General features: G+C 40.7%; 4 protein-coding genes across 6 annotated transcripts in view; 3 read left to right on the top strand and 1 right to left on the bottom strand.

The window, feature by feature from the left end:
* Positions 1-852: 852 nt before the first annotated feature.
* zgc:77262 (uncharacterized protein LOC402952 homolog) lies at positions 853-5881 on the top strand. Its single transcript, XM_043221267.1, has 2 exons — positions 853-995; positions 1913-5881. The coding sequence occupies exon 2, from the start codon at positions 1994-1996 to the stop codon at positions 2984-2986; it is 993 nt and encodes a 330-aa protein (XP_043077202.1). The 5' UTR covers positions 853-995; positions 1913-1993; the 3' UTR covers positions 2987-5881.
* A 363-nt stretch (positions 5882-6244) lies between these two features.
* On the top strand, positions 6245-7855 carry zgc:110782 (uncharacterized protein LOC541358 homolog). Of its 2 annotated transcripts, none has more exons than XM_043221269.1 (2): positions 6245-6449; positions 6883-7855. In XM_043221269.1, exon 2 carries the CDS (start codon positions 6910-6912, stop codon positions 7771-7773), a length of 864 nt encoding a protein of 287 aa, XP_043077204.1. In that variant the 5' UTR covers positions 6245-6449; positions 6883-6909; the 3' UTR covers positions 7774-7855. The 2 variants fall into 2 exon arrangements, with proteins under 2 accessions (XP_043077204.1, XP_043077203.1); XM_043221268.1 differs by having other exon boundaries at positions 6246-6445.
* Positions 7856-8032: 177 nt separating this feature from the next.
* bada (BCL2 associated agonist of cell death a) lies at positions 8033-10308 on the bottom strand. 2 transcript variants are annotated; one of them, XM_043221270.1, is made up of 4 exons: positions 9802-10308; positions 9512-9649; positions 9166-9389; positions 8033-9087 (listed from the first exon to the last, which is right to left on the bottom strand). In XM_043221270.1, exons 2-4 carry the CDS (start codon positions 9639-9641, stop codon positions 8998-9000), a joined length of 444 nt encoding a protein of 147 aa, XP_043077205.1. In that variant the 5' UTR covers positions 9642-9649; positions 9802-10308; the 3' UTR covers positions 8033-8997. The 2 variants fall into 2 exon arrangements, with proteins under 2 accessions (XP_043077205.1, XP_043077206.1); XM_043221271.1 differs by having other exon boundaries at positions 8033-9084; positions 9802-10306.
* A 1068-nt stretch (positions 10309-11376) lies between these two features.
* Positions 11377-14440, top strand: part of slc8a4a (solute carrier family 8 member 4a) — a 55548-nt gene continuing 52484 nt past the window's right edge. The window contains exons 1-2 of the mRNA XM_043221261.1: positions 11377-12752; positions 13008-13099. The gene's annotated coding sequence lies outside the window, so the exon portion shown is untranslated. The remainder of the gene's footprint in view (positions 12753-13007; positions 13100-14440) is intronic.

Below are 14440 nucleotides of genomic sequence, written 5' to 3'. Positions count from 1 at the left end.
CCAGATTTAATCCATGTTTAAAGAGTATTTGCAAAATCAGATGATTCCTTTTTTATGAATCGTGTTTTCATAGCGGTTACGTTTTTATTGTTTTGGGTTACTTTTTGGGTAACTATATTTTTTGTTATTATTTAAACTATTTTTGTTAATTAACTCTTCATTTGTAAGCAGTGTGAATTGGATTATGTCTAGTTCAAATAATTGGCCATTTTGTTGTAAACTGCAGAACAATCAGAGGAAGGGAACAAAAAATGACACCGGATGCCACCTCTGTCATGGGCACATCTGGATTAGTTATTTCCGATTCGCGAACGAATAGTTTTTCGAATCGGATCATGGATCACACTAAATCGATCCGACCGATTTTTTTTTTTTTTTTTTTAATGAAATGTAAGTTGATCGGAATAACCAAATAGAAGAAATGTTACTAATAAATTACAGAAATATATAAGTTTTACCGTTAGGTACTGCGGGTTACGTGTTGACGTGATCATGTGATAGACACTGAATCATTCGAGCTTGTTAAACACCGAAATGGGATCAAGAGGAAACTGCATGACATTATAATGTAATGTGCAACGTATAAGAACAATATTTGGAATGGAATTCATTAAGAATTGAGGTGAGAAATTAATATCACAAAGGTATTCATGTGATGATGGTATAAATTCATAACGCTTTATCTAAAATGCCTGATCCAGATATGAGGATATAGATGTTAGGAAATATGTTTTGCCGTCTTGGCCCACGCTCCTAGCCAGCTGCATGCCAACCGCCATTAAAAAACGAAGAAGAAGAAATTGTTTGAAAGAACCGGTTCGCAGAAATGATTCGGACTCGTTATCACTAACTGGGGTCAGTCGGTAGGAGGCGCCAACTCCCCGACAGTCGAGCGCTTTTGTGACCCTCCCCCAGCCCTCAAACGAGGCACTGACACCGTCATCATCCATTATCGGCGAGCTTGCCCATGTCTTCGATATAGTTGCGTTTCGAAGGTAAGTTTTAAAGGTTATGCTTTGTGAGAGACTAAAAACCGTTCTCTTCGTGTTTCGCCCGTCGGTTCTAGACACGGTGCGACTGTTTGAATGATTACGATGCAAAAAATGTATCCACTCCGTTGTCCGATAGTCTCTTTTTACTGAACGTCGTCCTCACGTGAACCGAGAATGTTGAATTGTAATTGCACGTGTTTGTTTTACAATGTGAGTTTCTGTTCTTGGCGAATGCTATTCAGTCGTAATCTCTATAGAGTCTTGTCTAGTCAAAATACTGTATTTACTTACGTCTGGAGCGAATGGATGCTAGCGTTAGCACGGTAGCTTTAGACATTGCATGATTGAGATGCAGGTCATCTTTTGATACGTTGGATCACAGATTAACTCTTTTCATTGGACATTAAACACAGTTCGGGTTGATTGCATAATAGGATAAATACTGCGAACCAGGAATTGTCTCACGTTATGAGCTATAGCCTAAAAGTGAAAACGATTATGCTCTCCTTATTACAATACTTGATTGTGATTGGTCAGTCACGTTCGGAAGTGTTGTTTGTTTGTAGCGTGGTGGCTAAACTATCATTCAGCACAGCTATGTGGTAATAATTTCCAATAAATATTTTTTTAATAATTGCAATGCCTAATAATAGTGACTTAAAACCCACATAAAACAGGATTATGACGACCCCAATGTGAAGCTTAGTTCATAATCCTTCATGAGTAATACATATTTTGACTGGTATGATTTAAACCTTATTTAAATACCAGTAAGAAAAAAAATGATGACTGGCAGCAGGGAAGTTGTGGTTCATCCTGTGTGTTTTACATTTAAAATTCTTGGTAAAGTTGATTTGCATATATTTTGCCTGTTCATTGTACGTTTTTTTTTTTTTGTTTGTTTGTTTTGTTTTTCTTAGGAACTTCATCCTGTAATACCTTGCACTTGCGAATCAACCAAAGACTGATCCCAAAACGCACTGCTGTTCTTCCTTTCCAAAATGGTGAAGATATTTGTTGGCAATGTAGCTTCAGTGACCACAGAAGACGAGCTCCGTGCTTTGTTTGAGAAGTACGGCGCTGTGTCCGACTGTGACATTCTTAAAAATTATGGCTTCGTACACATGGACGAGGAAGAGGCCGCGCAGAAAGCCGTCTCCGCTTTGCACAAGCACGAGGTGAACGGTTCCCGCATCACCGTCGAATACGCCACCACCAAGGTACGCAATGCCACCAAGATCTACGTGGGCAATGTTCCCGAAGGCGTCACCGCCGCCAAAATCAAGGAGCTCTTCCAGCCTTTCGGCAAGGTGGTGGAGTGCGATATTGTGAAGAACTACGCCTTTGTTCACATGCAGAGGGAAAGCGAGGCTCTGGAGGCCATTTCAAAGCTCAACCACTCCAAATTGGAGGGCCAAAAGATCTTTGTGTCGCTCTCCCGCAGTAACCCATCCAGAAATGACCGAGGGGAGGACTACTTTCCTCCTCCGCCGCATCACTATCCACCTCACCCACACCATCCTCACTTTCTCCCCCCACGCCCGCCACCCCGTGAATACTATCCGCCTCGTGGTCGACTTCCACCCCCTCCTCTCCCGCCGCCGCCGCCCCGCGCCTACTACGAACGCGATGTGTACGAGAGGGGCCTTCGCCACGACCCGTACGCCGCCCCATCCCCGCGTTTTTACGATCGGGATCCATACGACCGGCGCATTCCGCCCCCCCAGCGGCCGGTCACGCCTCCCCTCGCCGGTCGTTACTACCGTGAGCGCAGTCCTCTTGGCGGTCGCCGCCCTCTCCTGCCTCCGCCTCCCCCTCCACCCTCTACTGCCGGCTTTGGCCGGGGTTTCGCCCGCAACGGCGCTAGCACTGCGCCCCCTCCCCCTACCGCCGCTCCTTCCTCCCACTATCAGCGCTACTCTCTCGGCTCAGGCTTTGATAAGGATGATTATTTGGAGGACAAATACAGCAATGGCTTCAGCCGTAGCTACTAAGCAGCAAAGTTTGTCCGTCCCCTTATTTTCAAGGAGTTGAGTAATCTAAGAGGGGCTTAACATCAGGGAGTTAGGGGTGATTTTTTTTTTTTTTTTTTTTTGGTTAATATTCTGTGATAGTTGTAGCGATTTTTAGATATAACGGGTCAATCAGCTAATACTGTACTCATTGAACTAATAAATTTACCTCCGCCCGATGAAGGAACAGCAAGTAGGAAGTTAAATACACATGAATTTTTATAGCATGTTACGTTGTATTATATTTGCCAGGCATATCGGTTTGAGTATTTTCTTATAAAAAAAAATTCACAGTTCATTTTACTCTAGCATGCACTTCAAAAACACAACAGATCGCTCAAATATATATATATATACATGCGTATATTTTTTGCATTTATATTTCAACATGAATAGTCTACCCAACAGGAAATTAGTTGTTTAATGTTTACCTTTTTTTTATTTAGTATTTAAGAATATTCAGTTTAATTTAATTCTCACCGTCTTTTGCATGAAAAGTAATTCGGAGGTAATTTTTTATTTTTATTATTATTATTATTATTATTAATTTTTTTTTTTTTTTTTTTAGGGAGTCCATAACTAAATTTTAAGCTATCTCTTTTTTTTCTGAGTTTAAATATATATATTTTTTTTAATTGAATCTCATCTCTTGACTACCTTGGTCTAGGCAAATGAACTTGATATGATGTTGTTAGAAGTAATGTCGGACGTGAGTGAGACCAGTGGGAAGGAACAGAGAGGAAAAGGGTAAAGAGGTTGTTGTGGGCGGAGCTGTGTGCTAACTGACTGATCAACCAATCACATCCTACCGGCTAACCGAGCACACCGCATCTACCAGCCGTTCAACTTTCGGATCCGCTGCCGCATCCTAGGATAAAGCACCACCGGTCAAAGGAAGCGAACGACCAGCCGCCGACCGCCTAATAAATTAAAAACAACACTGAATCATTCGTGCAATATCAACACTGTATTTCCAAAACTCGTTGTATTAGACAAACAGCTGATTTGCCGACTCCGCAGACTCAGAAAGTTTTTAACGATTATTAAAGACTTCACATTATAATGGACGTGCTTGTGATTGAAAATATTACTGAATACTCAACGTTGTTTCCTGTCCTACTTGTACTACTGCTGTTTGCCTATTGTTAGCGTACACTTCTGTTTAAAATGTACGTTTGTTAAAAACAAGAAAAGAAAAAAAAAGCCTGTTTTCTCGACTGTTTATCCGAAACCGTTCTCTCTATCATATTGTCCACTCGAGCAGGTTCGAAACTTATGCTTGTTTTGATTTAAACCTATGAAAACAGATTCATGTTCTACCAGTCGCTGTCATCTTGCCGCCTGAATAAAAACTCGACTGACTTAGACGCAACGTTTTCATGTCACTCGTTTTTAATTGAGTCTCTTTTAATTTCTACCTCATGTCTCACCCGCTCACGTTATCATCCGGTATAATAGATATGTCCTTTTGGCTTGGTCGCTCATGTGTAAGGTGCCCGACGGATTCGTTTAAAAATTGCACTTTCCGCCTCAACCCTTCATATAAAAACAAAAAGTAAATTCCTGTCACTTTATCGTCTTTTTTTCTTGACTTCTAGTCAAGATGAATGAATTTGTGATGCTCTTTCGAATTACTGTAACCGCTGGGTGTGGTTCATCAGGATGGGTGAGTTAAAAGTGAAGGTAAGTAGCATTTCAAGCTGAATTGTTCAGACTTTTATTCTCCTTGTCACGTTGCACGTTATTGTATGTATCTGTGTGCCGGTAGAGCCTGCTTGACTTGCTTTAGTTTTTCACTGGCGATATTATTAGAACGGTCACATACTGTTCTTGAAGCACTTCATCCTGATAGTCGGTGCAGTTGTTTCATGATGTCCGTCAAGTGTTTATAAAGTGTGATTTTTACCTCTTCTCCTCAGAGCCTTTCAGTAAAGTCTGCACTCTGCTGTCATCTATAATCATCTCTTTCAACAGGTGGAACGGTTTTACGCTTCTTAAAATGTTTCTTCCCTTTCTTGTGCTACATGCCTCATTTGTACTTCAGTCCCCAGCTTATAACTTCTCGTACATGTGTTTCTAATAGATGTAGAAAATGTGAGAAATTCTTTCCTTGAATTGGTAGCATCACGCTTGGCATTTCTAATGATCATTTAAAGATTGAACCCAAAATAAGTAATGCCATAATGAGGTAACTTCCAGGAAATGGCATTCCTAAATTTCAGGCTAGTGAAAGTGAAATCTAATCAGAAGGACAATATAACAGAAATGTTGGCTCATATGTAGACTTTAGGGTGTTTGTGTGTTCCTGTGATTTAATATCGGTATATTTAGATGCTTAAATTCGTCTCGATCATAATATTTAAGTTATGTAAAGACTATTTTTATTAAATTTGTGTAAAATAGAATTACGTTTGACTAATGAATTGTTGAACTGATCACCATTCTTTTAACGTTGCTGTAGGTCTGTATATAAATTACAATTTTACATTTTGAATTGCAGCTATTCAGGCTTTAGCATTCATACTGCTGCTACAGTCACGTCTGTAAAACATTTATTTATCACTTCTCTGAATATTGTGGCGCAAGGTTGTAATTGTAAGGAGGTAAAATATATTTTAAGTTGTTTGCTTTTTGTCCTAGATATTTATAGCACGCATGGTAGTCTACTGTTTCCCGAGAATGACCCATATAAAAATTAACATAAGATTATTTGATTTCAGTCTGGCAAAGAATTTCATACAGTAGTACGTGAAGCCTTGAGTTTGAATCAAATGTGCAGTTGTGTAGGGTTAGGGTTAGTTTTTCTGGTCTATCAGTACACAGTTTTTTTTTTAAATTTATCTTTTTCTCTTTTTTTTTTTTTTTTTTTTTTTTTTTTTAAGACAGTTTCTGTATGTGCTGTGTATATAATACGAGAATGCAATAAATACAATGTTTAGTAGCTTACAATGTAAATAACTTTCATCAGGTGTTTCATATTTTGATTTAATGCCCATTTCCATGTATGTGTTTCTCATATTTGTTTGTGAATAAAGGCAACGTGATGGTTATTCAATCATTTTCCTGTGTCGTGAATTTGTTTACCTCATTGCACAGTTACTTTCTGCAGTTCTTCAGTCCTCCCTACCCGCATGTTCCCCGAACACACACACACACACACACACACACACACACACACACACACACACACACACACACACACACACACACACACGGTCAAGTAAATGACCATTGAAATTACCAATAAAAGTCAATAAAAGCGCCCTCCGCTGCCTGAAAAGAAATCCTGCATCCATCATAGCATTTCAAGAAAGAGCCCCAGCGGATGTAGGCGTCACGTACGGCGTCACGTACTGTAGGAGCACGCGGATCCTGTTTTAGTTTGGCGCGCTTTGCGTTTGAATTTAAACAGCGTTCAGCCGCTCCAGTCAGCTATTTTACGTACGTGAGTATAAACTTTTAACTAACAAAGTTACTTTTACGTATGAGTGATTAGCCTACGGTTATTTAATGTAAGGTTATTTAACTGGAGCTGTAGAACATTACAATTAGTAGATATTATTTTAATATTAAGCACGGATGCCACGTAAGAAAAATTCTTCTAAAAAAAATCGACTTACTATTTACGGATGTCGAAATTATGATTTACTAACACGCTAATTTTAAAAGCAAACTCTGTTCCTTTTTTGCAGTTCAAACAATGAATTCAGAACCAAGAACCTATATTTGACCTTTTTAAATAATCAATGTACCTCAGAACTGAAGGGCAAAAAAAATTTTATTTTATTATTTTCTGTATCGGGATTTTATTGTAATACACGCCAAATCGTTAATTTCTTTAAAAACACTATTTGTTTTGTTTTTTTGTCTTTTTTTAGGGATGAATTGTTTGTAGTGTTATAAAAATGATACTACCGTCAGTAACGTTGATGTCAGGAGTGCAAATGCCACTGTTGGGTTTGGGCACATACAAGCTCCAGGACAATGAGCAGCTGAAACGGTCTGTCAGTTCTGCACTTGAGGCCGGATACAGAGCTTTTGACACAGGTGCAGTTTACGGAAATGAGGCACATCTAGGGCAAGTCCTCAAAGAGCTGCTGCCCAAGTATGGCCTTGGCCGTGAAGACGTGTTCATTATCAGCAAGCTTGCCCCGTTAGACCATGGGCCGAGGGCAAAGGAAGGCTGCCTGAGGAGTCTGGAGCAACTAGACTGTGAATACATTGACCTCTATCTAGTGCACTGGCCTGGGGTGGAGGGTTTTGACCCAGGGGATTCTCGTCATTCAGAGTATCGAGCGCAAAGCTGGGCAGCCCTAGAGGAGTTCCATGCCAGCGGGCGATTTAAGGCCATAGGGGTTTCAAACTACACTGCAAAGCACATTAGGGAGCTGCTCGTGAGTTGCCGCGTTCCCCCAGCGGTCCTCCAGATTGAGTGTCAACCCAAGCTGATCCAGAGGGAACTGAGGGAATTATGTATGGAGACAGGCATCCACTTCCAGGCCTACTCTTCGCTGGGTAAAGGAGCTCTTCTGAGGGAGCCCGAGGTAATGGATATAGTGAGGAGCTGTGGTCGGACCCCTGCCCAGGTTCTCCTGAGGTGGGCTGTGCAGCAAGGCATCTCGGTTCTGCCTCGCTCCTCGCAGCCCTGCAGAGTGCAGGAGAACGCACAGGTGTTTGACTTCCAGCTAAGTGAGATGGATATAACGAGGCTGGACGCCTTGAACTGTGGAACCAGGTTTTGTAAACGAGACTCTAGCATAATAGCATAAGCCTGAAAATTATCATTGTAAATAGATTCAATGCCATGCTTGTTTTAGTATTAAATGTAAATAAAATTGCGTTTGAATCCGCCTTTGAGAGCGTGAATTATAATTTTTTTGTCAGAATTATAATGAAATTTTATGCACGGATAACCATTTTACGACAAGGTTATTTGGGTGACTCACCAAAAATTAATATTTGTTAAATGAAGATCAATGCAAAGCGTTACCTTTCTTTATCGCGGACACAAATAACGTAACACTAAACTCAGCCAGAAAATCGTTTTATTTTGAACACAAAATGATAGAAAAAAGATTAAAAACTTGTGATTGTTTTAAAAAGTTTTCAAGCAGTTCATCCGTTATTCAATCTATGTCAACAAGTATAAATATGTACAAGGAGCTTGAAAAAGGAGTGAAAGTATTGTCAAGGCTGATACAGAAACAGAACTTGTGTTGCTCATCTGTACGTTTGGCAGAAATTGAAGGTTGTTTTACATAAAAGACCAGCAGATGGAATACAAACAGAAATCCAATAGAGACTACAGACGACTCTACAATCGAGAAATATGTACACGAAAGGCAGTGAAGAATTGTTTTTCCTGGTGACATATCCAAGTGTAGCCAGCATAAAAGAGATGGCAGAACAACTGATCTCATCCACTCTTACTAGTTATTCACCACAACAGTTTGGCATTAAAAAAACAAACAAACCTGAGATGCAGCAACAAATGAACTGAAATAACTTTACCCGTATTATTGTTACCATCACTAACCTGTACTTCACAACTTACTTTATCCATTATCACAGTCCTTGAATTATATTTACATCTCGCAAGCAACCGCTCCAGCCTTCAGTACAACAAAACGCACATCTATATATCCATCTATAAAATACATCATAAAACACATTTCTTTGTCAAATATGAATTTAATACATATCAAATAAATAGTTTTTGATAGAGTTTCCTTTTTTGAATCAGTATTTAGAAAGATTGTCTGATGAACTGTAAGATTTTAGAAGAGATTGTCCCTCTTGAGATTGTCAAATTAAACTAACACTGACAATTCCTTTAATCAAAAGTACGTTATTGCAGTGGTTTTACCATTCTCTCAGATTGGTTTTGTACTAGCTCGAGCACGTTGATTGACAAAAAAAGGCCATGATGGTGATCAGACCAGCCTTCATCTGAGTGCAGCTCTCTCCGGTAACTGTTATTGACGGTGACTCTTTCATTCTCTGCCCTCCTCTTCGTTGGGACTCCAGAGGAACGAGAACCATCCTCGGTAGGTCTGCTTGTGGCTGTTCGCTCTTTTGACCTCCTAGGACCAACGAAACACCTTAATACTAGGTTTACGATCTATCGGAAATGCATTCGGTGGACTATATAGCAAGCTCACCCCTTTGTCGAGCCACGTGTCAAATTCATCGCTCATCCTCCTCAGCTGTCGCCCGTACTTCTTCGCTTTCCACAGAGCAGCTGGAGCCGATTGAGAACGGCCTCTGAACGGAAGCCCATCTCCCGTTCCTCCGTTCTCCTCCACCAATGCTCCATCCTGGGGCTCTGCTTCCTGCCAGCGGCTGACCGTATACACCTGAGACTCTGAATAGAGCCGCACACGCCCTGCAAAAGCACGTCGTCAAACCATAACAGAAACGTTCGTCAAATCTAGGTCAATCTGTGACACGTAACCTGAAATGCTGACCTGTTTAAAGGCTAGAAGTGTGCTTCTCTAAAGTTCTCACCTTGGGGAGAAATGTTCGGCAAGGTTTGATCCTGATGTTGTCCGTGGTTTTTGATTGTCTCTTCTCTTCCTGTCTTTTTGTCATTCCTGGTGCTGGAATCACCTTGATGGTCATGCAACGTGTTATCCATTGTAAGAGCTGGCGATAGCAGATTAGTATATTAATATTGCAATTTAAATGGGATAAAACAATTAATCATCTAATATTATTTGGTATTAAATTATCAGCTTTGACTGTTAGATGAATTTCTGAAAATTTAATAGCATTGGCTGGCTTTCCTAAATCCATACCTGTGGATCTGGACGAATTCCAGGACAATAGATATGAATGTGCTCGTCTCAGCTGTCAGTGGCACTAGATGCTATTCCTTCTTCTCTCCGGTACGATTAAGAGTAGCTTCTCCAGTTCTCAACATATATTGATTGCCTCATGGCATGTGACACACCCAAACAACAACAATAGCTGCAATTGCTACTTTATATAAGTTTCATATTTCTAAGGTCGAGTCGTGCTCATCTGAAAACGTCGTCGGCCAAAAATAATGGAAAAAAGATCCCGTTTTTCGTGACATTTAGTCGAAGTGATTGTCTTCTCGCCGCAAACGGTAGCAGTGGCAAATTTCCAGTCCGGTTGTTGTTATCACTACCGTGTGTATGATCTCATTTCGGCTCGGATATTGTTGTTGTCCGTGGCCGTTTACAGTAGCTCTCCGCTCTCGGCCAATCAGGAGGTTCGCGGCTTCTTCGAGCGGCCAATCGGAGCCCGCTGCTAGGGTGTTTTGGCGCTCTCTGATCCAACGTCACTGTTGCGATAGGGTTTCGCGAGCCTTTACTGTCCCGTGACTTGTTTACCTCATCCGGGCCCCAGTCTCGCGGAAGAGGACCCAGCCGCCGCCGCTGCCGCCGCCGCGAGAGAGAATTTGCAAAAGAAACACTTCGTTTAACTTTGTTTGCATGGAGTGAAGTTCAAAACAGTGCAATTTGTATGTTGTTGCTCTCCGTGCAGCAGTTTTTGTACAGAGAGTATATGCTTTATTCAATTATAATTTAAATAAATGTATTAAGGAGAGTACTAGTTATTATATTTTACCCCGAATGGTTTTGCCTTTATTAGAATGGCTTAATTGAAAATGAAAAATTATTTAGAACGTATTAATTGATATTTTTGGCGTTATGTTCAAGAATTGCGGTCGCGGCGTGCAATTTCTCAGTTTGAACTGTAGATGGCGGGAGAGATCTTTTTGAGTTAACAGGAGCTGGTTTTTTTCTTTGCTTATGACTCATACCTGCAGAACACATAAATATATAGGTTAATAAAACCCATTAGTGTGCAATTTGCGGCTTGTGTTACATATTCCTGATATAATCTTTACTAAGTATGTAACGTTAATGGAAGTCTGTGTCTCCTGTGTGCATGCAGTTCATTTTCATTTTGTAGCTATATTAAGAAATTCCTGCAGGCACAAAGTTGCTTGATAATAATAATGTTATTCCTGTCAGAGATATATGACATGAATGCTCATTTTTTGTGAGTTGGATATTCACATTTGAATCTGTCGTTGTTTCTTATTGTGAACGGCAGAATATTGCTCCTTATAAACGCAAACACACGTGCAAACGAGCAGAGAAATGTTTGCCAACTGAATTTGTAAACGAAACCTTGCATTAAATAAAAAAAGATGGAAAATTATTTAGTTGACCACTGTCAGTATCTTTTGTGGACACATGTTTGAGGTCCATGCAGGGTGATAAAAATGAAGGGTCCTTACAACTGTTTATTAGGCCTATATTGTTTATACTGTTACCATTGCTGTGACAAATACCAGGCCTTAGCTTGGCTTAGCTGGTCCAGCCAGGGGTGGCTTAAAAGTTTAAAAGTACCCAACAGCCTATAAAATCAGCCCCACGGGGAGAATGAGAAACCAGCTAAAACCAGTAGCCTAAAATCCAGTTTAAGATGGATTACGTTTTTCTTTCTTTCTTTTTCCCATCACGGGAATTTAATTCCACATCCGGCATAGACTTTGCCTTCAGGTAATTTTCTACAACGTAAAAAACAAACAAACAGATAAGTGCAGAAATGGCGTTCTTCAAATCTCCCTCCTTATTCTTAAACCCCAGGAAGATGGTTTCGATAGGCAATTAAAACTTTGAGGGAGAAAATATAGGCCGCTGCTGTCATCCCCTACCTAACCCGATTCAACAAACCTGCTGCTCACCTTAGGACCGCTTCAGTTATTGTTTGCTAAGTGTCATTATTGAATCAGTGCCACCAGCAGGGGTCAGAGGGTGCACAATTGATTTAGCCCTTCCGTCGTGCACGTGCTTTTTACACTCTAGCCAACGTAATTAGCATTTCTAATATGCCTATGCTACATCAGTGCCAGTTTGATGAATTATCGTCCAGCGTTGGCTTGCTCTGCCTGCTAGCGACAAACCTGCAAACGCGTTATAACGAAATGTCCCCTCCCCTCTTTCTGCGGTCCGCGCTGCTGAAAAACCGCCGAGTTTCGCGCCCTGTCTCGGTTTTCTGCTCAATCCCATTCGCCGAGAAAAAAAAGAGAAACGGTTCATTTCCATATTACCTTTTCCAACATACTCCGCCCGTCTCCTCTCCTCCATCCGCATGGCGAGGCTGATGCTGATGCGAGCGTATAGTTAGCATCTTCTCATTCACTCCCTCTGGCTCCACACGTCCATGTGCGGCTCTCATCATTCTCCTAACACGCTTCCCTTTCTCTTTCAACTCCATTGTATAATATATTCTCTCTTTTTTAATACAAAGCCTATTTTTTCAGCTCTCCCTCTCCACCCTCTAAAATTCCATTGATGAACGCTTTTATTTTATTTCATTTAGTGTCGGGGGTTATGTGAATGGGCTGCAGCTGGTGTTACCAAACGTCTCGCTGATCTTTCGTCAGTCACCTTTTTCGCTCGAATTCGGTTTTAAGTCACGTCCCGCCTCGAACGCGAGACGCTCTCGTGTCTCGCCGCGAGATACGGTTTCTCGAATCGGCCTCGCCTCGAGTCTACAACTTGATTGGATTGAGCGCGTTTGTGTTAGTTGTTTTCATTGTCTGAACTGTCAAATCAAGAACGGCACCGCTGTACGGCTCGCGCGCACCGCCGCTGCTCCGTGGAGACTTGAGCCGCGCGCGCACCGAACGCGTTCACTGTGAATTAAACCGAACTACAGAAGAGCAAGTCCACAGCGAGTACGCCGGAATCCACAAGCCGTCTTTGTAAGTACGAATTTACTCACCGCACTACGTTACGATGCGACTAACGCAGCATTATTCACTGTAGCCGACCAGTCGCGAGGTTTAATATACACAAACCTAGCGAATCGATTGCAACAAATGAGTAACAGACCGCAGCCTCCATGTTTTCAGGTTACTGACGATTCTACGAAAAGAAAACATCACGTTCAGACATCCCAAACGCATACAATAACACACAGGCATTCCTCGTTTAAACGTATGTAATTTTTTTTTCAGGCGCAAAGTTGCTTGTCAGATTTCCCTCAGCCTATACAGGAGCCGCTCAACAAAATGAACCTCTGTTAACGCACGTCTGTCTGTCAGAGCAGGTAAGATTGACTTTACTCATGCGGGCTACTGAAACTGTTCGCGTTAGTTCTTTAGGCATATAGCTGTATTTTATTTATGAAATGTTTCGCTCTGGCCCCGCGTAACTAGTAGCGAGCGCCACATAGTTTTCATACTGGCTGTGAATACTTAGCAGGCACAGTTCTCATGGAAACGCTCTCCTACTCTCACTACAGAGGCAGCCCACCTGTTTCAGATAAACATAGAATGTGATACGCCAGTATGCTGTGGTATGTAGGGAAACCCTCAGCTTCCAGATGCACCGACTTCAGATCAAAAACTATACCCATGCGGTAAAAACAAAAAACAACAAAAAAAAAAAATTTCCTCTGCATCGTGCAGGTTTATTTCTTTCCCGTATTGTTCGTGTGATGCGTAAAAAAAAAAAAAAAAAAAACCTCAGGCTGATTTTGGCATGTTTTTCGTCTCTTTTGGAGAGGAGTGTGCTGCTTTTTGCTTTTAGGTATTCTACTTTAAGGCATCATTCAAAAATAATAATATATAAAAAATAAATACTCTGTCATTCGTTCCTCCTACCGTTCCTAACTTGTATTCTCTTCCTAACTTGAGTTCTCAAGATGATGTTTTAATCTTTACATAAACGTAAAGATTTTTTTTGGACCCAGTTGACTTTAATTGTATGAACAATTAAAACAATTAAAATGACCATATGTTTATAACAACATGCTCTTTCTTTTTTGGCGTTATTGGTTCCATGTAGAACCTTTTATTTTACCATAGGTTCTTTGGCAAAGGTTTTTCACAATAAGAAAAAATGTTTTGTTTTTTTTTTGTTTGTTTTTTAAGAACTATTCACCGAAGGTTCTTTTGGGAACCTTAAATGGTCGGCATCAAGTAAACAATGAATTTTTAATTTTTAATAATATAACAGATGGTCATTTTGACCAAACAAGACACATTTGACAGACCTGCTCTCATATGACACAATATCCTCACTGGGGAAATCAATTATGGCTATAATTTGGTTTCTTATATAATTATACTGCATCAAAACAGACTGTAGGCAAATGATACTCCTGCAGCTTGCATTTTAAATCACTCCCGTCCGTTTTCACTTCAGCTGATGGCATGAAATAGGCTGAAGTATCTATTTTTACGCCTGAATCATATAGTATGTCATTAGCGATGCCTGCGGTGTATACATCATGTGATCATTAGTGCCACATGTATAACGTTTGCTAAAGGCTTAATTTAGTTTTGTTCCCGCAATTCGTAGTCTAGCCTGGCTGATGCCGTGTAGTTGTAAACTGCTGTGTGTTCTCCTCTTGGTTTCACTGGCATTATTTCTTCTCCCCTAATGC

The sequence above is a fragment of the Puntigrus tetrazona genome, chromosome 21 (assembly GCF_018831695.1).
Source record: "Puntigrus tetrazona isolate hp1 chromosome 21, ASM1883169v1, whole genome shotgun sequence".
NCBI lineage: Eukaryota > Metazoa > Chordata > Actinopteri > Cypriniformes > Cyprinidae > Puntigrus > Puntigrus tetrazona.
Note: the sequence above shows the minus strand (reverse complement) of the source record. Positions and strands in the feature narration are given on the sequence as shown.

Excerpts from the sequence above, each read along its gene's own strand:
- zgc:110782 (XM_043221269.1), top strand. The coding sequence starts at position 6,910 with ATGATACTACCGTCAGTAACGTTGATGTCAGGAGTGCAAATGCCACTG.
- bada (XM_043221270.1), bottom strand. The coding sequence starts at position 9,641 with ATGGATAACACGTTGCATGACCATCAAGGTGATTCCAGCACCAGGAAT. Across the intron at positions 9,390-9,511 it reads GCCGAACATTTCTCCCCAAG|GGCGTGTGCGGCTCTATTCA; the intron begins GTGAGAACTTTA and ends GTGCTTTTGCAG. Across the intron at positions 9,088-9,165 it reads ACACGTGGCTCGACAAAGGG|GAGGTCAAAAGAGCGAACAG; the intron begins GTGAGCTTGCTA and ends CGTTGGTCCTAG.
- zgc:77262 (XM_043221267.1), top strand. The coding sequence starts at position 1,994 with ATGGTGAAGATATTTGTTGGCAATGTAGCTTCAGTGACCACAGAAGAC.